General features: G+C 44.5%; 1 protein-coding gene across 3 annotated transcripts in view; it reads left to right on the top strand.

Moving 5' to 3' along the window:
• The window catches only part of FRMD4B (FERM domain containing 4B), a 291,444-nt gene that overhangs the window by 194,764 nt on the left and 74,129 nt on the right, over positions 1–22,551 (top strand). For all 3 annotated transcript variants that reach the window (XM_042451936.1, XM_042451935.1, XM_042451934.1), the window contains one exon: positions 21,519–21,602. In XM_042451936.1, coding sequence (XP_042307870.1) covers positions 21,519–21,602 — 84 coding nt within the window. The remainder of the gene's footprint in view (positions 1–21,518; positions 21,603–22,551) is intronic.

The following is a 22,551-nucleotide window of genomic DNA, read 5'->3' as shown; positions in this document are numbered from 1 at the left end:
GATGATGATGATGATGATGATGATGATGATGATGATGATGATGATGATGATGCACATATGCATTGCAAAATGCCATCCTAGAAGAAGCATTTCCACCTATGTGTAAGAAGGTATGATGTTTTTTCTGTATTAGTGCCTACCACCTACAGTTTTGGTGAGTTCTTGTATTAAAAGTGCAGTTCTGTACATGTCTGTTGAAAGATAAGTTCCATTGAATTCAAAGGACCTTATCTCCAAATAGGTAGCCGTTAGGTAGCAGACTAAAAGATTTTGCCTGCTTCTATAAGTTTATAAATTTTCTTGGAAATAAATCCTACTGTGCTGAGGAGCTTGCTTCCAGATAAGCAGATGTAGAATTGTAACCATGCAGTGCAGTCTGAACTAGAAGGAAGAGGAGAGGAGCAATTCCATACCAGAGTACCATATATTCGGAAGGTCTCTGTTTCAGTCTCTGGTATCTCCAGGTAGCACTAGCAAAGAATCTTGCTTGAAATCCCAGTCAACCAGTACTGGTTAGTAGCAGATGAGACAAATCAATGGCCTGACTTATTATATACAGTTGTCCCTCCCTACTGTATATGAAATTTTCCCTCCTGATTCACAGTGGATCCGTTCTGGACCACCACCACCTGCGAATCTGGAAAATCAGACGTATCCAAGCCCCACTGATTTCAATGGTGGTGTGCATGCCCTGGGCACATGTGCCATTTTGTCTCTCCCCACTTGCCATCTGTGAATAATTAAGTCCACAGACTCCAAATCTGCGAATTGGGAGGGACAACTGTATTTACTTGGAAGGAAGTTCTATTATATTGAAGGAGGCTTAATGCTTACTAGATGTGTTTAGGAGAGCAAAATTAATTAATTGAACATAATTAATTTGATAAACATTGCAGCTTAAATAATGCTTACATACACTAGAAGTCCCCTAACTGTCACATTGGTTTAAGTTGTTGCTGTTGTAGAGGCTCAAGATGGCCATGTAAATAATATTAGCATTGATTCAATGGCTGACAAAAATGTTGGGACAGTTGGTGAAAGAGCAGGTGGGCAAAGCATCTGTTTTTGAAGTGGCAGTCATAACACTCAGTCCTGGCTTCATAGAAAAAGAATGAGTATTTGAAACCAGGTGTTGACAATAAATCAATTCCTCCAAGATTTTGACTGACAGAGTGGTTTTTGTTTTATTTTGTTTTGGTATATGTGTAAATATATGAGAGAGAGAGAGAGAGAGAGAGAATATTCTACTTCACCATTTCAGAGTTATCTTTCTCACAGTGCAGTTGGGTACAGCTCTACACAGAAATATGCCACAATGGATCCAGCATACCTTCAGCCTATAAAAGTTAGGTTAGGATTTCAGGCCAAATATCACTACAATCACCTAGAAGCATTTTAAATATTCTGAATGTGATGATAATGTATTTTTTTACACATACAACCATTTGGGGGAGAATTAGTAGCTTCCTTATGCTAATTGCGATTATTGTCTCATGCAGCCCAGTGATGCTTACCCTGGTAGTAGCTCTCCAAAGTTTCCATTAGATGTAATCTTTTAAAGTGAGGAAGTTGGAGAATAAATCTTCAGAGTGCTAAGCATGAACATTACTACTAGGGAGATTCCCTTCCATATTATTTTGGAGGACTACCTTTTTTTAACTTTCTAAAACTCATTTCAGTTTACTTTTATTATGTGCACAGTCATTTGAGAATTCCAGATTTCTTCATTGGGCATGTAACAAAAACCAGTTGGGGAAAGGGAATAAGTGAATGGAAAATTAAAACCACTGTGATAAGGTCTTGGTGATGTCTGTCACTCAGTCTGTACTTCAGAAATAATGCAGTTTTATATTGCTTTAATTTCCATGGCTTAATGCTATGGAATTATGTGATTTCTAGTTTTGTGAGATATTTAGCCTCTCTACCAGAGCTCTAGCACCACAACAAACTGCAAATCTCAGAATTCCATAGCATGAAGCCATGACAGTTAAAGTGATGTCAAAATGCATTATTTCTTCTTCGTGGTCTCTGCGAATCACACAAATGGGTTTATTCTGCGCCTGCGCAGCAATCCTCGGAAACTTCTAGAATCTCTAGGCAGAAAGCAATGTATCTTTCTGCAACTTTTTGGCATTAGCTCCGCCCACCCATATATAAGGCCCCTGGTGGCCCGCTCCTCTTCAGTTCCTTCATTCCGCCGCGTTAAGCAGCTCGAGGAACTTCGCTTGCATCTTGTTGCTCTTTTTGATTGGAATCTTTGGCATTTGACCTTCGGACTTTCACTTGACCATTCTTTGGACTTTCCCTTTCGGCTTGTCTTCTGCTTGACCTCGGAACGGTAACGGACTTTATTACCATGGCCTCGTTCAAGCAGTGCACTAAGTGCAGGGTGAAAATCCCTAGGGCCGATGGCCATGAGAGATGTGTCCTTTGCCTGGGGGAGTCCCACATCCCTGGCAACTGCCCCCACTGTAAAGCGATGTCGGCCCAGGCCCTGAAGAACAGGGACCGGACACTGAAGGCTGCGCTCTACGAGAAGGTTTTGAGCCCGCCTAGTGGTTCTGGAGACGTGGACGCTCCCAGAGCCCCTAAGAGGAAAGGGGACAAACGCTCCGACCACGAGAAGAAGTGGGCCTGTTCTTCATCTCCGCCAGCCAAGAGCCGTCGCAAGGGCCCTCCAAGTACGGTCTCAGTGCCTCCGCCTGAGTCGATGCCAGCACCGTCTACATCTCCGGTGGCCGAGCCGGCGAAGACCCCAACTCCTGTACCGGCTTCTTCCCGGATAGTAGCCTTAGAACCCAGGGTCCTCCTCGCAAGCCACCTCTCTGCACCGGCGGACGCCCTGCAGATCGTGGACTTGGGCTCCGATTCTGAAGGGGAGCTCCACGACTCTGATGCTCCCTTGTCCCCACAGAGGGCCAGGCCCAATTCTCCTTCTCTGGTGATAAGACCCGTACGGGACAAAGAGCGCCCCCGCTCCCCCCCCCAAGGAAGGATCGGGCTGCACTAGGGGCCGAGGCGGATGCCGCCTTGGATCCGGACCGTCCAGACTCCATGGAACGAGACCAGGACCTGTTTGATGCCTTTCCAGATCTCGTTTTCGACCACCGTACCGGGCAATATCTTATCCCGGTAGACCCATCCCGTCTACAGCGCAACATCTGGAACTACCCACGGGACCATCGCCACATTGATGCCACTCACGGGCTGGACGACTTGGGCACCACCGACTTGTCGCCCAGGAAGCGTAGTAGATCTCCATCAAGATCCAGATCGAGATCCCCACGCTCTGTGTCACCCTCCGACGTCGACGAGGGTCCATTCGTCCTGGAGGGACCTGCGGTCACGGACGATGTCAGGTCCTATGCCGACAGGGTTATCCGGATGGCGGATGCCCTGAAATTTGGAAGTCGCCCATCCAGAGGACGATGTTCTCGACCCGGTAGAGAGGAGGATCCACGGCTCCACCCCAGCCCCACCAGCCTTGGAATATCTCCCATCACTAGAGAAAATTGCCAAGCGCTCCTGGGACGCACCGGCCACCATCCCGTCGACATCCCGTAGGATTGAAAACCTCTATCGGGTCACTCCTTCGGCACCTTCTTGGCTCTCCAACCACCCTAAGCTCAACTCGGCTGTTGTGGAAGGAGCCCAGTCCACCTAGTCCTGAAGTCCTCGTCTTCTCCAGCCGACAAGGACAGTAAGAAACTAGATGGGCTAGCCAAAAAGTTTTATGCCTCAGCGGCCCTGGACTTGAAGATGGCTAACTACGCGGCCTGCATGGAAGCCTACGTGCAGTACCTCATAGAGAAGATGGACCCCACCATCGCTGACCTGCCGGATGACAGGAGACGGATTATGTCTGCACTCAGGAATGAGATCCACCTAATAGGTGGACAGCAGATCATCTCTGCGAGACATTCGACAGACTGTGCATCAAAGGTCCTCTCCGGCTCTATAGCCCTCCGACGCTACGCGTGGCTCCAGTCTTCAGACCTCACTCCACAGGCGAAGGCAGCTATAGAGGACATGCCCTTCGACAACTCGGGCTTGTTCCACCGGGACACGGATGAGAAGCTCAGATTCCGGTACAAGATGAAGACCGCCACCAGAAAGCACGGTATGTCATCCTCCGCGTCCAAGTCCCCCCGGCAGAGGTACCCGGGTCAGCGTCCCTGGCATCCAGGCGGCCACTACCGCTTCCAACCACAGGACCGTCCCTACCATCAGGACACCCAGCCTCAAGGCCGATCCTCCCGGTCACCTGCTCCTCCAACTGACAGGCGCCAATCTTCCCAGCCCAGATACCAACAGGGCTACAGAAAGAAGGATGGCCGGGGCAAGAAGAGATTCTGATGGGTTCCAGTGCACCTCGTCACCTCCACTAGGCTGAGCCCCTTCTTCGACACCTGGACTGCCATTACCAATGACTCTTGGGCACTTAACATTGTCCGTAGGGGCTATGCCCTAGAGTTTTCCCAGCTCCCACCAACTGGAGCTTTTGTTTCCACTATCCCCTCGGACACCCTTCTCGACGAAGTGCGCACTCTTTTGGACAAAGGCGCCATTGAACCTGTCTCCCCCTCTGAGTTCAAGTGCTGTTTTTTCTCTAGATACTTCACCGTACTGAAGAGAGACTCTGGCCTCAGACCTATAATGGATCTACGGGCCCTTAATGAATTTATTGTTTACAAGAAGTTCAGAATGGTAACTCTTGCTTCTATTCTACCACTCCTGCAGGAAGACTACTGGTTCGTGACTTTGGACTTGAAGGACGCCTATTTTCACATTGCGATTTTGAAGGACCACCAGAGGTTCCTCGCCTTCGCCGTCGGCCAACAGGCCTACCAGTACCGAGTTCTCCCCTTCGGCCTTTCCACAGCTCCCAGGGTCTTCACCAAACACATGGCACCTGTGGTGGCATACCTGTGTCAAAGAGGGATCACAGTTTTCCCATACCTGGACGACTGGCTCTTCACAGCGTCTTCCAAGGACACCCTACTCGGGCAACTCGAATTCACCCTATCCCTGCTGCAAGCACTGGGACTACAGGTCAACTTCGACAAGTCCAACTTGACTCCTACCAAGCGAATAGACTTTATAGGAACAACGCTGGACTCTGTACAGATGAGGGCATACCTTCCAGAGACAAGGTTTCAATCCCTCTGTGCATCCCTGCAGCCCTGCCTCCGCCAAAGGCGTCTTCAGGCCCGTGCAGTGCAAGTCGCCATGGGACACCTAGCTTCTACCACGTTCGTCACACCGTGGGCCAGACTGCGCCTCAGGCCCATTCAATCTTGGTTCCTCTCCGTGTTCGACCCAGTCCGAGACACGGCTACCAAGTTGCTCACCATCCCGAGGACGGTACAGAGGCCTTTACGATGGTGGCTCCAGTTCGACAACGTCTGCGTGGGGATGCCATTTCTACCCCCTCAGCCAGATCTCTCTCTGACTACGGAAGCCTCCTTGCAAGGATGGGGCACCCACACACTGGACTTTACAATAAAGGACAGATGGTCACCGGCAGAAGCTACTCTTCACATCAACGTCTTGGAAATGCTTGCCATGGAGAAAGCACTCAGAGCCTTTCAGTCGGTCCTCGCGGACAAGGTGGTGCTTCTTCTCGCCGACAACACCACCGTCATGTACTACCTCAACAAACAAGGGGGTACAAAGTCGAGGACTCTGTTGTCAGTCACCATCCGCATTTGGGAATGGTGCATAGGACACCAGAGGTGGTGTCCCAACTCTTCAATCACTGGGGAACCCCCCTCCTTGACCTGTTTGCCTCCAGGCTGAACACCCACACCGCAAGATTTTGCTCATGGTACAGAGACCCAAGATCAGAAGGGGACGCCTTCCAGCTCAAATGGACTCAAGGCCTCCTGTACGCCTTTCCTCCGTTCCCTCTGATCACACGGGTCCTCTCAAAGATGTTGACCGACCACACGGACGCAATCCTGATAACTCCGTGGTGGCCCAGGCAGCTTTGGTTTGCTCCGCTCCTACAACGAGCGCAACACCATCTCCGCTTGGAGCACCGGCCCAACCTACTCTCGCTCCACGGCGGGCAAGTCCACCATCATGAGATGGAATCTCTCCCATTGGTAGCATGGAGGATTCGATCCTGAGGACACTTCCATCCGGTGTACAGGATATCATCAAGGCAGCACAGAGACCGTCCACACAGAGGTCCTATGCCTACAAATGGGATAGGTTTCTAACCTTTCTACAAGCAAAGGACATTCCACCATCCCGTGTCTCCATCCCTGTAGTCCTGGACTTCCTCATGACTTTAGCAGACGCAGGGCTCTCCTTGAGTTCTATCAAGTGCTACCTGTCTGCCATTTCATCTCACTACTTGTTTCAGGACAAGCCTTCTCTGTTTGGGGATCCTCTCATAAAGAGGTTCCTTAAGGGATTCGACAATTTGCATCCACCGATTCTAGACCCTACGCCACAGTGGAGTCTGGACACCATCCTGGCACATTTGGTATCCAAGCCCTTTGAGCCCTTAGCTACCACGGACTTGAGACTCCTGACTTGGAAGACGGCCTTCCTGGTAGCTATTACATCAGCCCGACGGGCTGGTGAATTGTGTGCCCTGAGCCCTTCCTCCATTTCCATAAGGACAAGGTGGTGCTCCGTACAGACATCACTTTCTTGCCAAAGGTGGTGTCTGCCTTTCACATCAACCAGGACATTGTTCTGCCGACTCTGGCTCCTAATCCGACCACAGACTCTGAGCATCAGCTCCACGCCCTGGATGTCCGCAGGGCGCTGGCGTTTTATCTGGACAGGACATCTGCTTCCAGGCGTTCGGAGAGACTTTTTGTGTGCTACTCCGAAGCAAAAAAGGGGCTAACAGTGTCACCGCAGAGGTTCTCCAAGTGGGTGGCCAACACCATCCACCTCTGCTACGAACTGGCTGGAAAGCCTCTACCAGGTCGGGTTAGAGCCCATGCAACTAGGGTGGTAGCCACATCCTCAGCCTTTTTGACGGGAATTCCCCTTGAGGATGTGTGCAAGGCAGCTGTCTGGTCCCAGCCATTGACATTCATTAGGCATTACAGGCTGGATGCAAGGGCCAGGCACGATGCAGCCTTTGGGAGGGCAGTGTTACTTTCTGCCATGCACTAACCTGTGTACTGTGAATAAATCACTCAGATATTTGGTTTACATACTTTATTGATTATGTGATTTATTGGTTATTGACACTCCCTCCTCCTCTGACTATAGCTCGCTAGTCTAAACCCATTTGTGTGATTCGCAGAGACCAGAAGAAGAACAGGTTGCTCACCTGTAACTGTATTTCTTCAAGTGGTCATCTGCGAATTCACACAAACCCGCCCATCCATCCCCTCAGTGTCTGTTCATTTGACAACGCTTGTTGCCGCGCTGATTAGCGGCTCATTCGGAACTGAAGAGGAGCGGGCCACCAGGGGCCTTATATATGGGTGGGCGGAGCTACCGCCAAAAAGTTGCAGAAAGATACATTGCTTTCTGCCTAGAGATTCTAGAAGTTTCCGAGGATTGCTGCGCAGGCGCAGAATAAACCCATTTGTGTGAATGTTTCAGGACAAGTCTGCAACCTGTGTGATAGGGTGGAGGGGAAGGAGGAGGCGTATGCGGGCATTCAAATAGCTGGTGTCCCTAGAATACATAGTTGTACCAGTTTGATACCACTTTAAGTCTCATGGCTATGTCCTCTTGTGTCCTGGGATTTGTGCTTTGGTGAGGGATTTCGAATTCTTTGTTAGAAAGTCTTTGTGTTCTTCCCTAAGTTACAGTATTTACAGTACCTGAGAAGAGGGGCTGATGATTAAAATGCACATTGTAGAATTACTACAGTGGAACCTCGCCATAGGCGGGCGCGCCATACGCGGCTTTGAGCATACGCGCTGAAGCCGCGGCGCACGCAGGGGCGGAAGGGGTGGCGCGTCCCATTCAGTTGAATGGGCGCGTGCGCCTGTTGCGCTGCACGCGCCCGTTGCACCCCGCGCATCTCCGTGCCGCCGTGCACGAGCCCCATTGTAAACAATGGGGCTCGAGCATAGGCGGAAATCGCCATACGCGGCGGGATCCGGAACGGATCCCCCGCGTATGGCGAGGTTCCACTGTATATGCAGGACTAAACCATGACAGTTAAAGGGATATCAAGCTGTTATAACTACACATAGTCCAGTTAAACTCTCTAGACAGGAACAAAGAAAATCTATGGTTTTAAATTAGTGTCCGAACTGTGAGTGGTGTATTGGTTTGAGCAGTGTACTATGATTCTGTAGAGCAGGGTCTGAATCCCTGCTTGGCCATGAAAACCCACTGGGTGACCTTGGGCAAGTCACACTGTCTCATCCTCAGACGATGACAATGGCAAACCCCCTCTGAAGAAACCTGCTCAGAAAACCCTGTGATAGGTTCATCTTCCGGACCGGTTTACAATTTGTAAACTGCTTAGGGAGTGCTTAAGTGCACTGAGAAGCAGTATAGAAATGTACTTGCTATTGCTATTCTGGTTGTCATAAGTCAGAAAGTACTTGAAGGCACACAACACACAACAGTCTGTGAACTGAATACACAGGACTATGGATTTGTTAGTTTCCAGTCCTTTTTTCCAGTTTCCAGTTCTTTTTTTGAGAACAGGATTGCTGATATGAATGTATTTTTACTTTTGCTTTTCCTCTGTTAAGTAGTGTGACTGATAGGGAGAAGACAAGCCCACTTATAAGCAGACCTCAGCCCATGCCGTTGTTGTATCAACAAGAATATTGTGTGCCGCTAATGAGATAGTAATGCCTAAGGGAAAGCAGCAACAGGGATTTAGAAGGGAAAGCAACATTTGCTTCAGGCACTGAGAGTACAGTGTCAGCTTACTTGAAAGCTTTGTTCTCAGTTCAAGCTAGAGAAATCTGGCATCTAAGTGGCACATTTGGAAGATACAGAGCCCCTTGATATATGCCAAGGGATTTTTGCCAGAACAGTTCATGATGAGAAAGTCCTCAAATGAGGTACCTTTACAGAACATATCTGCCAGTGAAGATTTCCATGTGTTTTAAGCTACCTGGCTTTCTTAATAGTTCATTGAAACGTGTTTATTTTTAAAAGAAGGTTCATAGATGCAGATAAAGGATTGGAGTCATGAAGTGAGTTTTAACAATCAGTCCCTTCCAAAAGCCAAAACCATGAGACCTCATATTTAGTCAGGCGAGCTTGTGGCATTTAATTGGCACCTGAGATAGGAGGATTTAATGGCTGGGTGTTGTACTTTATTTTTAGTGATACATTACTTTTTGATTTAAAATGCTTTCAAATTAAATATTGTTTTAATACCATAATTTGTTTAATTGTGTTTTGACACTGTAACGTTTTGTGTTTTTATCTGTACCTATGAATTTCATAACGTTTTCTTGAGCATGGAAAACTCAGTAGGTGATTTTGCCATTTCCTTCCTCTGAATCCTACTCTACAGCACCTGGTATTCTTTGGCAGACCCTCATCCAAATACTAACCAGATCTCACCCTGCCTAGCTTCCAAGATCATATGGGATTCTGTGTCTTATAGAGTAAAAGTATATTCTGTTCATTGAAGTATTTTGCGTGGAGTATTTATTTAAAGTACAAGAGCCAGTGTGGTGTAGTGGTTTGAGCACTGGGCTCTAACTATGGAGGCCAGGGTTTAAATCCTTGCTCGGCCATGGAGCCCCTACTCAGAAGATGGCAATGGCAAGCTCCCTCTGAAGAAAGAAAAACCTGTTGTAGGGTCAGCATAAGTTGGAGATAGCTTGATGGCACAACAACAAATTTATTTAAAATAATAATTAGTAGCCACTTTCAGAAGTTTCTCCCATGGACCTGCCCACTACCAGCTCTGTCTTTTGACCAGTGGAAGTTGGTGGCTCCAGTGTCTGTGGGTCAGTGAACTTGTTCTGGCTATTTGTCAGAACTTTAAATAAATTATTATAAGTACTGTATCTGTTCTGGAGATAGGGTTCAGCACTTTGGAATATCCTCTTTAAACCTCCATCTAAAACCACTTCCTCCAGAATTTCCCCCCACAAAGCTGAATTCTCTAGAGCAGTGCTATTACAAGTGGAGGTCTATTGAACAGTGCCATTTGGTTTCTAGGAAAGAAAGAAACATTTATAGCCAATGTGCACAAATGCAATACTCATCAGAAATACATAAATGGTTAAAAACTAAATTCCCTATCTCCCACATCAGTCTGATAAGCACTTTTTAAGAGGCTTGGTTCTCTATTTTGTGCTCCAGCCCAGTTTATGTAATGGGGGGTGGCATGCTGTGGGCAGGAATGAGACCTGCAGAAAAGCTTCACCTACACCCCCTTCCAGCTACATAATTCCCAACCTTTTTCTCAATAGAGGCTTTTCACTGGGCATTCTAGTTGGCACGACTTCTCTAAGATCTCAGGTAAGGAGCCTTTCCCATTCCTGCTAATTGCCTCTGATTTTTTTTAGCTGAGAACCGAATTTGAGAACTTCAAAGTAGACGCTGTCCTACTGAGCTATGACCTTTATGTTCCCATAAAAAGAGGACATCAGCTTGTGCAGCTTGTGTCTGTTCTTTTGCCAAAGCAAAAGCCCAAAGTGCTGAAAATGTTTTTTCTTCTGCTAAATGTTTGAATCCTTCTGCAAAAGTTCTTATAACTGGAGTAACATCTCTCTTTCTCTAACACATGTGTGTATATAAACAATCAGAAGAGCCAAGAAGGTTGGTGGTCTCTCTCCTTTCTCTGTGCTTTCTCTGTTCATTGCTGTGTATGTGGGAGACATAGAACATCCCGTGCTGATATATGCACCAGGCACTTACTCTCATTAAAAAATGAGGTCAATACAAACTAAAAAAATACTAAAATACATGTTGCAGGGGTTTGAGTGTTGGACTGGGACCCCAGGAAACCAGAGTTCATATCTTCAATCTCCCATGCAGACCCACTGCTTGACTTTGGGCAAATCACACTTTATCAGTCCCAGAGGAAAACAATGCCAAACTTCCTCAGAATAGATCTTGGCTGGAAAACCTGACGAGAGAGTTGCACTAAGCTGGAGCCAACTGGAAGGCAAAGAACAACAAAAGAGAAGCAAGGAAAGAATCCTTAGGAGAAAATAGCTCTTAATGAAGCTATTATATTCATCTCCTTTCCTTTCAGAGTACAGAAAATCAACATGGAAGCAGGAACAGGACACTGAACACATAGGTTCGCAGTATCCCATCCCCCTCACTCCCCTTTTGCATACTTCGCATAACATTCCTCAGCTCCTCTCTCCCATTTTTTTGTATTCTTCCTTTCCCTCACTTTTGATGAGTCCAAATTCTTCATTAGAGTATATAATCCAATTTCAAAGCATCATTATAAAGTGGCAGTAAAATTTAGAGTCCCTCCACTTACTCGCTAACATTGCTGGCTCTCAAAGAATAAAAGCTGTTTGTGGGTGGAAGTGAGTGGGGTATATACACTGTGTGACTCTGGGTTGGGATGAGTGATTTCCAAGTTAATCTGTGTATTGTTTTGTTGTTGAATGGCAAGGCCTCAGAGTGGGACAATATGCAAAGAGGATTTGTACCCAACTCACTTCCATGCCAGCATTCTCTGAAGATGTCATCCACAGATGCTGGCGAAACATCAGAAACAAACTCTTCAAGAACATGGCCACATGACCCAAAAAACTCACAAAAAACTATGGATGCCGGCCATGAAAGCCTTTGACTTCACATTATTGTTTCCATCCATCTGTTTAGACAGGCAGCTTTTCTATACTCCCCTCCCCCCCAGTGGTTGATGGTAAATTCTTCTCAGGTTTGAATCCATGTTAATCTGCAGTAACTGAAGGAAACACCTTCTTCTTCACAGTCTAGAAAAGTTTTTTTTTCTTCCATAATTCCCCAAACCAGCATAGTCTGTGGTGTGTTGGCAAGGAAACCTTAGATGTTATAGGGTGGTGGTGGTTGTGTTTTTAAAAATAACTTATCTTCCTTTTGCTCATTTTAGCTTGCTGGGGAAGCACTGTCAGACTTCATTATTAGTCTGTCTGCTTTAGCATGTACCAGTATCTTCTTGGTGATTTATAGTGCATAATCAGTGTTAACACCAACGTAAGTACATTTTTCAATGATACCTCATATCTCCTTGCGCAGTACCTTTTCGCTGACCATACAGCAGCAGCTCAGCAGTACCAAAGGCATACTTCCATGGCCAATAATGTTTGGAGAGACAACTCTGTCCTGGCACCAACCAGCTCCCTTTGCACTGGGGAAAAAAAGAACCAGATTTTACCCCCCCCCCCCCCCCGGTCCATTAAGCATTAGAAGGATTCCCCTTTTGAAACTTTATTTTCTAGCAGACAATCTCAAATTCCATTTTCTGTAGTAATGTTTTTTCAGAGGGCAGACCTAACCATACCTACTCCCTGGAAGTTAATTAAATTGCTGCCAGGAGGTCTTCTATTTTCTTTAAATAGCTGACACATTGGGTTTCCATTATAGGCCATGGGCTGCAAAGATAACTGCTGCCTGGTATAGCATAACACAGACAACGTAATGAATTCCTGATGGCTGACGAGTTTAAGGGAGTTGGAGGGGTAGTGTCATTATTTTTGGTGATAAACACCGTTTGTAAGAGGAAATGGTTTGTACAAAAATACATCCTGCAGACTGTTGCTACAGTGTAATTGAAAGTCAGGAACATAAACATCAAATGGGAGGAATACATATTCTGTGACTTGCAAGGCATGCTGTCAGACATACTGTATAAAAGCTAAATATACATAGTTCAATCCCCTTATTAGCTCACTGAGAAAACTCTAACAGCAAGTTGTACATGCTAGGTGGGGAGTGGGGCGGGATTGGGAACTTGTTCAAAACAAGCAACTGCTCAGATCTCAAAAAACAGCCATCCAGTGGCAAAACATCTGTTTGCTAGATTTTACACTCTAGGCCTGTTTCTTTTTCTTTTGGCTATATTAAAAAAAAATCCTAGACAAAAAAACTTAAACAGAAAACTCCCAGAATCACTAGGAGGCTATAAAGTAGGTCTCAGGTCTGTACTCCCTTGAGGCTAATCTATCATATTCCCTTGAGGATAATTTGCTGTTTATATGGACAAAGCAAAAACCCCAGCAGAGCTCAGGGCCAGGCATCTTACTATATTCCCTGCCTGTTTCTCTTTCTCTTTGGATTCATCTACACTGCATAAATAATGCAGTTTGACATCACTTTTACTATCATGGCTCATTGCTGTAGGATTTTGGGATTTGTAGTTTTGTGAGATATTTATTCTTCTCTGTCAGAGATCTGTGATGCCACAACAACCTACAAATCCCAGAATTCCATAGGATGTAGTCATGACAGTTAAAATGGTGTCAAACTAGGTTAATTCTGTTGTGTGACAGCATCCTGAGGCGGGATACAAACCGCCATTTAGTACGTATAGGATACGTACTAGGGTTAGGAAGGGGCGGTGCTTCTGCACCCCCTAACCCTAGTACGTATACAATACGTACAAGATGGCAGCGCCCCTTCCACATGGGCGCTGCCATCTTTACGTACTGGACGCATAGCGTCCAGACGTGTCGCGGCGCCTATGACGCTGCGAATGCGCCAGCGGCGCCTCGCGACGTCATAGAGGCGCCGCAAAAAGAAGCTCCGAAATGGAGCCGCGCGGTTTGGCTGCTGCAGCTCCTGCGCAGAGCAAATGGCGCTGGTGGGAGACCGCCTCAAAGCGGCGGTCTGTATCCCGCCCGAGTCTCCTGAGTAATTAGAGCAAGGGCCTTTTCACACATCACTGTTTTAGTGCTATTATTCCACTCTCAGTACCATGGCAACTATTATGGAATCCTGGGATTTGCAGTTTGAGGAGCAATATTTGGACTACTCAGTCAGGGAGCTCTTGTACCTCACTAAACACCCCAAAATCCCCCAGAATATTACCATGGCAGTTAAAATGGAATAATAGTGTTATAACAGCATTGTGTGATAAGGCCTCAGGAGTGGGGATTATACAGGCTTCCAGATGTGGTTGGACTGTAATTCCTAGCATATCTCACCATTGGTTATACTGCTGGAACTTGGAGTCCAGCTTCATTAGGAGAGCTGCATAATTCTCACCTAAACATGGAGAAGATGCTATACTGTATATAAAAAGCTGTAGCTACTGTTCTACCATTATTGGTTTCATTCAGTCAATAGTAATTTGTTATAAGCAGAAATTTTAGCTTTTTGACTGACAGAATCAAGAAATCATTATAATGTGATTTTGCATATGGTCATCACATGAAGCATTCATAAAACAGAGATACTGACCATACTAAAACAGATTAATATGCTGACATGTGAACAAACCTGCTCGCCTGTGCTTGCAAATCATTTGCTTTTCTTGTTGAAATATGAGCAAAAGAGGAAGTCTGTAATTAAACATAATTTTCAATTTTATCCAAAACTAGGAAACTATTGTTTGGACCCTCCCTAGATAACAACTTGTGGCTTGGAGTTGGTTTAATATTTCAATGCATTCTGAAGCTGACAGCCATAGTTTTTGGGTTTAGATGAAATGGAAACCAGTAATTAATTAGAACCTTCCCCATGTATGTGGCCCATGGCAAAGAGAGAAACAAGCAGGGAATTGACTTGTTTTGTTATATGCAGCTCTACCTAACTATTCCAAAGGCTTTTCCAGCTTTCTCTTGCAATATATGGACAGGACATGCACTTTAATGCCATTTTCCCTTGTAGTTTTGCTAGTTCTTCGTCTTTGTACATATGCCTTTTTATAGTCTGAGGGGTCCTTTGTTATCAGGACCTAGGACTATGATAACAAGTTTTTCATTTTGCTGCCACACAAAAGAACCATAACTAATTGGGCTAATCTGACTTTTGTGCAAAGAGGAAGAACCCATGAATGTCAGCAACAATAAGTCTGCTGCTTGCAACAGCTGTAGGGTCTTCTCCTGGCATCATGCAGACCGTGAATAATCCCTATGTGCTTAACAATAAATCCAAAAGTAAAGGGAAACAGATCTGTTTCCTGCTTGATCCATGGGGAAATGGGTCTGCTACTCTGAGGTCATTCTTGAAAGTTGCAAGTGTTCTGTGCTGACTCTCAATGAAATCATATGGCAATTGGTCTTTCCCAGAAGGTGCAAGCTTTTCAGTTTCAAATTCTCTTTGTAAATATTTCAACAGCATATCTTAACACACATACACAGAGCCAAAAACTCTATTTTTGCTTGGTATCGAACCAAGTGGGTCTGTTGAAGGTGAGTTTGTGAGTTGGTGAACAGGAAGAGTCAATACATATGTTATTGTTGCTGTATGCCTTCAAGTCATTTCCATTTTATAGCAAACCTACCACAGGATTTTTCTGGGCACAGGGTTTTTGTTAAGAGGGGGTTTGGCTTGCCTTCGCCTTCCTCTCAAGCTGAGTTTAACTTTCCCAATGTCACTCAGTGGGTTTCATTGCTGAACGAGGATTTGAACCCTGATCTACAGAGTCATAGTCCAACACTCAAACCACTACACCAAACTGGCTCTCTTGTGCCTAGGTGTAAATACAATGGGCACTGGGTATCTTATGGGGTTTGGTTTGAGAAGCCCCATGGATATCAAAATCCATGGATGCTCAGGTCCCATTATATACAGTGGTGTAGTCAAATGGTGTCCCTTATATAAAGTGGCAAAATCAAGGCTTGCTTTTTCAATTTATACACACACACACACACACACACACAAAATCCATGGATACGGAGGGGGGTGTATCTTATGTGTGAGAGTGTAATATAAGGAACCTTGTTGCTCCCTATTGATAGCTGAAGCAGAAATAAAGAAATGTTATATGGTTAGAGATAAATTGAGAGTAGTGTTTCCAAATCTGAATGTACAAATCCAAAAGAAAAGAAAAGAAAAAGAAAATAACAAGTTGTAACATTGTTGTGCATGCAACATTATATAACTATTACTTCAGGATTGAAAAGTTTTCCCTCCAGTTACTGTGACTAGTGAACTTGAAAGTTGTCATTTGCAGCCTGTCATTCCCTTTACTTAATTATCAATTTGTATTATTTTACTCGTAAATTATCCTTTCCCTGTAGGTATGCAGGCATGACGCTTTGTTCATTGGCATGCTTTATGTGTAAAGCGTTTTCATTTAGGTCATGCTGGGTTAAGTGAAGGTTGATCCTGTATTAAAGACAATGGATTGAAATATAGTCAATCCTCAGATTTTCATTCTAGTCTAACAAATGAATAATCCCTAGTCTTTCCTAAGTAAAACACCTTAATGACTTTTTCCACCTTTTTCATTAATGAGGAGGACCTCTGAAGTAGGCTAAGAAGCTACCATGTATATATGGCACATACTGTGAGTTGATTGAAATGTCAGGATTAGAGAGTGACATTTTCTTTTGCAATGTCTTCACTGGTGGGGACTCAACCTTGATTCAAGCACTTTTGCTTATCATCATGATATTAAGTCCCCTTCTTTCACTGGGACTTAAAGAAAGCCACAAGCACACCAGGCATAGAACAGAGGCCAGATGTTTTGGATTGCAACTCTCAGTTTTCCTGACTATGGTTGGGGCTAGTTGGTATTGAAAAAATTAAAATACCTGTAGGGCTCCAGGTTGGAAAGGCTGATACAGCGTGATTGGCTTGGCTTGCTAAATATACACTTGAATATTATATGCTGGAATATTAGCATAGGAGTGTGCTGATAGAGTCCATTGGAATGTTTTATGTTGTGAGATGATGTTAGGAGATGTGGAGTTCTGGATGAATCCTGGGCCCTTTTCACATTACACAGTTATTGTGCAATGAGTCCACTTTAACTGCCATTATTATATTTATTGTTTTGTTTATTCGTATCCCAACTTTCTCTTGATGTAGGGACTCAATGGCCCGTTACAGACGGGCATAAAGTATGGACTGGGTCTGTATTAGGGTTAGAAAGGGATGTCCCTTCCGGACACCCCTAACCCTAATACAGACCCAGTCCATACAAAATGGCGGCGCCCATTCCACATGGGGGCCACCATCTTTACGTAGCAGATGTGCTGCGTCCACACATCGTGCAGTGCATATGACGCTGCGAGTGTGCCATTGGTGCCTCACGGCATCGTATCCACGCCACGGAAAGAAGCTCCATTTTGGGGCTTCTTTTTGTTCTGAGAGGGAGCTGCGCGGTTTGGCTGCTGCGGCTCCCTCGCGGAACAACCGGCAGTGGCGCGAGACTGCCCATTTTGGGCAGTCTGTAACGTGCCAAAGTGACTAAAAAAAATTTAAAGCAGTACAAGTTAAAAACAATACACACCTTAAAATGTAGTTTCAGAGTTTAGAAAATTGATTAAACAATTTTAAAAAGTTAAAAAGATTACACATGAAAATTTAAAATGTATTCAAAACTCTATGCAAACCTTAAAATCTAAATTACACACCATTTAAAGTCCAACCCTTGTCATTTTGAGAAAGCCTGATGGCACAAAAGATGCTTTTATCTGCCACCAAAAGGAAAGCAGGGTTGGGGCCATCCTGGCCTCACTAGGGGGAGAGTTGCTGAGCCTGGGAGAAGCCACCAAGAAAGCACTCTCTGCTGTTCTCACCAAATGAGAGGTTGGTGGGATCAGGGATCAGGGATGTAGCCGGGGAGGGGGTTCCTTGGGGTCCAGGCCCCCCCTTTCCGTTAGATACAATGAATGATGTGTGCTGCTGCGCTGCCGCACCCAAGCCCCATTATAAAGCCCTAAATGGCCTGGGCCCAGGATACCTGAAGGACCGCCTCTCCCCGTACATTCTGTCCCGCACCCTCAGAACATCTGGGCAGCAATTCCTTAGGGTGCCAGGGGCTAGGCTGTCCTCCACTACTAGGAGGACATTCTCCATCGCCGCCCCGGCCCTTTGGAACACGCTGCCCACAGAGCTCCGCTCGACTACCTCCCTGGCCCAATTTAGAAAGGATCTGAAAACCTTTCTCTTCCATCGTGCATTCCCCAACTAAAAGTCCAGTGGGCCTCCCTTCCTCTTCTGTGGCAAAGAGCATGGGCTAACGGGGGTTTTATATTGTTGTTGTTTTATTGTATTTTTATTGTACTGTTGTACTTTGTATTTTATCATGCTGTAAACCGCCCTGATCTGCGGAAGGGCGGTATAAAAATAAAACTTTTATTATTTATTATTATTATTATAATGGAGGCACTTAGTCTGGACCCCCCTCCTTCCCAAAATCCTGGCTACGTCCCTGGTGGGATAGAAAGAAGTGTCTAAAGAACTCAGTGCTCTAATAATCTCATAAAAGGAGATGCAGTCCTTCAAACACCTTGGACTCAAACTTTATGGGTTTCATGTCAGTTCCTATGGAATCTTGTAGCTTGATGATGTGCGAGACCTCTCCTCTGTAGCTTAAAATTTTAAACTGCTCTCCCTAAATTAAAAGTCCCAGGATTCTATGGGATGTTGCCATGAGTATTAAAGCATAACCATGGCACTACAAGTTGTGTAGTATCAAAGGTCTCCCAGTGTTTACTGCGTCAGCATAACTGCACCAGCAAGAGAATAAAATTTGCAGCCACAGTGGTGTAAAGGAAGTATGGCTTTGAAAAAACACTTTAGAGTACCATATTGTGCCAGCTTTCTTCTAGAAGGGTTATATGAGGGGGAAAAATGCAGCCAGTAGTGCAGTGTACCAGCAGGATTACACCCTCTGTCTGCTGTTTTAAAGCCAGTGTGGACTATTTACAAATGCAAGACACTTTTTGGTGCTGCGGCCATCAAGCACAAACATATGTGAGCAGCTAATAAATACTGTTCTCTATTGAATTACTTTGGCATCCACATGCCCTCTGTTGAATTACTTTGAGAAATGGTCATATTTTAAATCAGAAGCCCAGTTATATCAACTCCTTGAAGTCCTGCTTTTGGATAAGTCATCAACAGCTATTTGCCTTGCAGGCACTTGACTGCAGTGGGCATGCTTTCTGCTTGTGGTGAACTGAGACCTAGATTCTGCAAAAATCTGGCCAATGAAATGGAATCCCTTTTTATTACTTTTTGGAATGTTCATTGTAGAAGACTATGGCTGGAATGGCGTATTTTGTTTGCTCATGAAGTGCACTTTTTGTTTCTGTATTGTTACTCAAAGAAGAGGTGGGGGGCCGGGGGAGTCCCCATCAAATGTCAGTGTTATTCAAATGTTGGGGAAATTAGCTTTTGTAAGAGGCTTGGGTAACCTCTGGACCATTTGCATCTGTTTATGCCAGTACTAACTGAAGAGGACTGCAGATTTTATGTGAATTAAGAAGTTTTTATTTAGAAAAATGAAGAAAGTGCAATCAAACACACTAGATAGCAATTAAAACCAACACAGCATACAGAGCTAACAGAAATGCAAATAGGATAGCTGAGTTTTTAGGGGCTTTCACGGGGTTATAATTACCTGAGTAGACCACAGAAAGCTGGAGTGAAATGGCTGAGACTGGGAGATGTGGGGGTGACACAGAACATAAGCAGCAGTGTGTGCTGTCTCTGTGCACAGAGGCTAGGTTTTGGAATATATTTATACCTAAAAACTAGCACCAAGTAATGGGCTATCTGGTCAAGTAACAAAGGCTGGATATCTTTTCCCAGGAATTTACTTATTGCTGGCTTTAATTTTAATGTGACAAAAACAGTGATTGGATCAGGATATCCCTGAGATGGATGGATGGGGAAGTTTGTCTGGGGACACAACAGGGAGAAGGTAGAGAAGTTGGCTTACCTCTTTGAGTGCAAGGAGATCCTTTGTTTCAATTTGTGAGAGGAAATGCAGATTACTTGGGGCAAGGAAGTAGCACTTAATTCACACATTTCGATTTGCTGATCTTGTTTACCTGAATGTACACATGCTTCAGGACACTTTTTTTCCCTCTTGGGAACCTGATCTACAATTCCTGAAAGGTCATCAATCTCTCGAAAACATGCTATCTCCAGATATGAGAGATAAAAATACAGTGGACTCATCTGTGAACTTGCCAACCATGGATTTGAGATTCCACAGACAGCAAGCCCCACTGTTTTTAATGGAGGTGCATGCACATTGTGCTAACATAGGAAACAATGGGTCTTGAGCTCCCACATTTTTTGTTATCCATGGGGGGTGGGGAAATGGCTCCCCCATAGATACAAATGGATGACTGTATGAGGACCTCAAAATTCTGCAGGGGAATGCAGGCATGGTAACAGTCTATGTAGTGTGTGTGTGTGTGTGTGTCCATAAGTGAAATATCTAGTGTGTGTGTGTGTACATAACACAAACCTCCACATAACCATGTACATTATTTGTGTGTTATTCCTCCATCCCATTTTAGAAATATTAGAATAATGAGTTGGCTCCTATGTTACAGGAGCAGAACTATGCCAACTTGTTGTTTTTCCTAGACAAAAGTGGAGGGGAGTTATTTCTTCACTAAATTTTCCATTTCTCTCAGTGGCTGCTGACTATGCTCCAGAATGTTGCTGAAGGGTCATCTATAGGTCCTCCTACCTACCTCTCCAAAAGGAGAAGTTTATATTCACAGAAAAGTTTGAGAACATCTTTTCTCCTTAATGCAAAGTTACTGTACTGTTGGGAAGGTGATTCATCCATTCCCCTTATCCTTCATATTTTGCAGGCAGTTGCATGCCTACAGAAAAGTTCTGCATAGTGAGTGTGTGGTACCTGTGCTTTTACCTGAATTATTTAAGGGTGTAGTGAGCTCTGCAAACAATTTTGAACAAGAATTTGGAAAGCTTGTATGGTGTATGAACAGCTTGCTCAACTAGAAAACTAATGGCAGGCAGCCTAGTGAATCTTTTATTCACGAAAGTCATGTCAGTGCTTGTGCTCTCTGATAAAGCATGCAGAAATCCTGAAGAAACTGATGAGTTTAATTAGGCATGTGCACTGAAAGCATTACCCATTTTGGGTTTTTTGACAGCTTTTTTGTCTTCCCAAGATAATTAAATAGATATGTGTCCAATGTTGATAATGGGACAATTTAAAATTTACTTTTTTTAGATCCCCCCAAACCTAAACACCACTTTTTCTGCTCCCTTATTTTGCTTGATTTTCATCAAAAGTGCTTTTTAAAAAATGTAAGTATTTACATTGGGAATTTTAACATCAGTTTTTCACGTTTATCATCCATTTAGATCCAGATGTGTCAATTAGAGGAGGAAATATTCAGTAGTGGTGTCTAGGAGCAAGTCAATGCTACCACTGCCTCTTTTTCCTCAGCTACTTAGTTACTGGGTTTTCTCAACAGCTCTGTGCTTCTAATCAGAATAGTAATGAAAGTGTACCTCTTTTGTTCATAGCTGTCATGCAAGAAGGCCTATAGGATTCCGTTGCTATGACAGCTGCTGTACACCATGAATGAACTTGCTTTTAAGTGGCTAAAACTCAGCCCTCTTTGCTATAAGAAACCAATGGAGGTTTTGTAATTCTACAGTAGTGACACTTTATCACACTTTGGGTGTTTTCCTCTTTTTTAACTTTTAAGTGATGAAAATGCAAGAAAAGATCTAAAGAACCTGCCTGTCTTTCCAACTAAGACTCTTCAGGAACACCCTTCACTTGCATACTGGTAAGCCATTTATTTAATTTACTTGTTGATTCTGTTTGTATCCTGCTCTTTCTTCTGGCTCGAGTTTAGAGTCCCCCCACCTTCCTGCTTACTTTATCATCACAACGACCCTGCAAAATAATAAGGTTGGGTCAGTCAGATAAAGGTAACCAAAGTCATTCAGTGACCTTGGCAGCTGAGCAGGACTTTGAGCCAAGGTTTTTCTGGTTCATCCAGCACTGAGTAGAATCCACCACAGTGGTTCCCACACCCAGCTAACACACATGTAAACATTTTTATGGGACTATTGAACTCTCCTTTCAGGTGGTAGTTATTTGAAAAGCAGTTGAACAAATAGTATAGATAGTGTTTAATGCAAACTCTGGAAGTAAATGCTGCCAAAGGAGTTTAGTAGGATGCAAGTATATTTGAATTCAGAGCCAGGATTTAATTATAAGTTTATATGTTCGAGAAAACAATAGCTCAGTGTATGAACAGTTTAAACAAGCTAATATTCACAGGGTTTTTTTTCCAGAGGAGTCTCAAGGACACAGTTCTATCCACACGTATTCAGGAATAAATTCAATCACAGTAAATTCTCAGTTACGTCTCAGTAGACAGGTCACACAGTTAAGTAAAGCTGAAGCATTTTGGACAATTCAGAGACAATTCTTTGGTAAATGATATGGCAATGGTAGCCTCACTATCAAGTTGTGGCAGAGTTTAGGAAAGTTTCTTTCTTGGGCTACAGCTCCCAGATCCCCCAGGCAGTAGGTATACTAGCTGTGCCATGCTGACTGAGATTCTGGGTGATTTAGTCTGAAATGGGGTGTTTTCTGCAGTGTACTTCTCAACAAATACTAGTAGCTTACGGAGATGTGATGTGTAAGTTCCACAGCTATTCCCAGTCTTAAGGAACTTTTCTTGTTTGTCAAGTCAAAGGCTTTCATGGTTGGCATCTAAAGCTTTT

Source organism: Sceloporus undulatus, chromosome 2 (genome assembly GCF_019175285.1).
Source record: "Sceloporus undulatus isolate JIND9_A2432 ecotype Alabama chromosome 2, SceUnd_v1.1, whole genome shotgun sequence".
NCBI classification, from domain to species: Eukaryota; Metazoa; Chordata; class Lepidosauria; order Squamata; family Phrynosomatidae; genus Sceloporus; species Sceloporus undulatus.
Note: the sequence above shows the minus strand (reverse complement) of the source record. Positions and strands in the feature narration are given on the sequence as shown.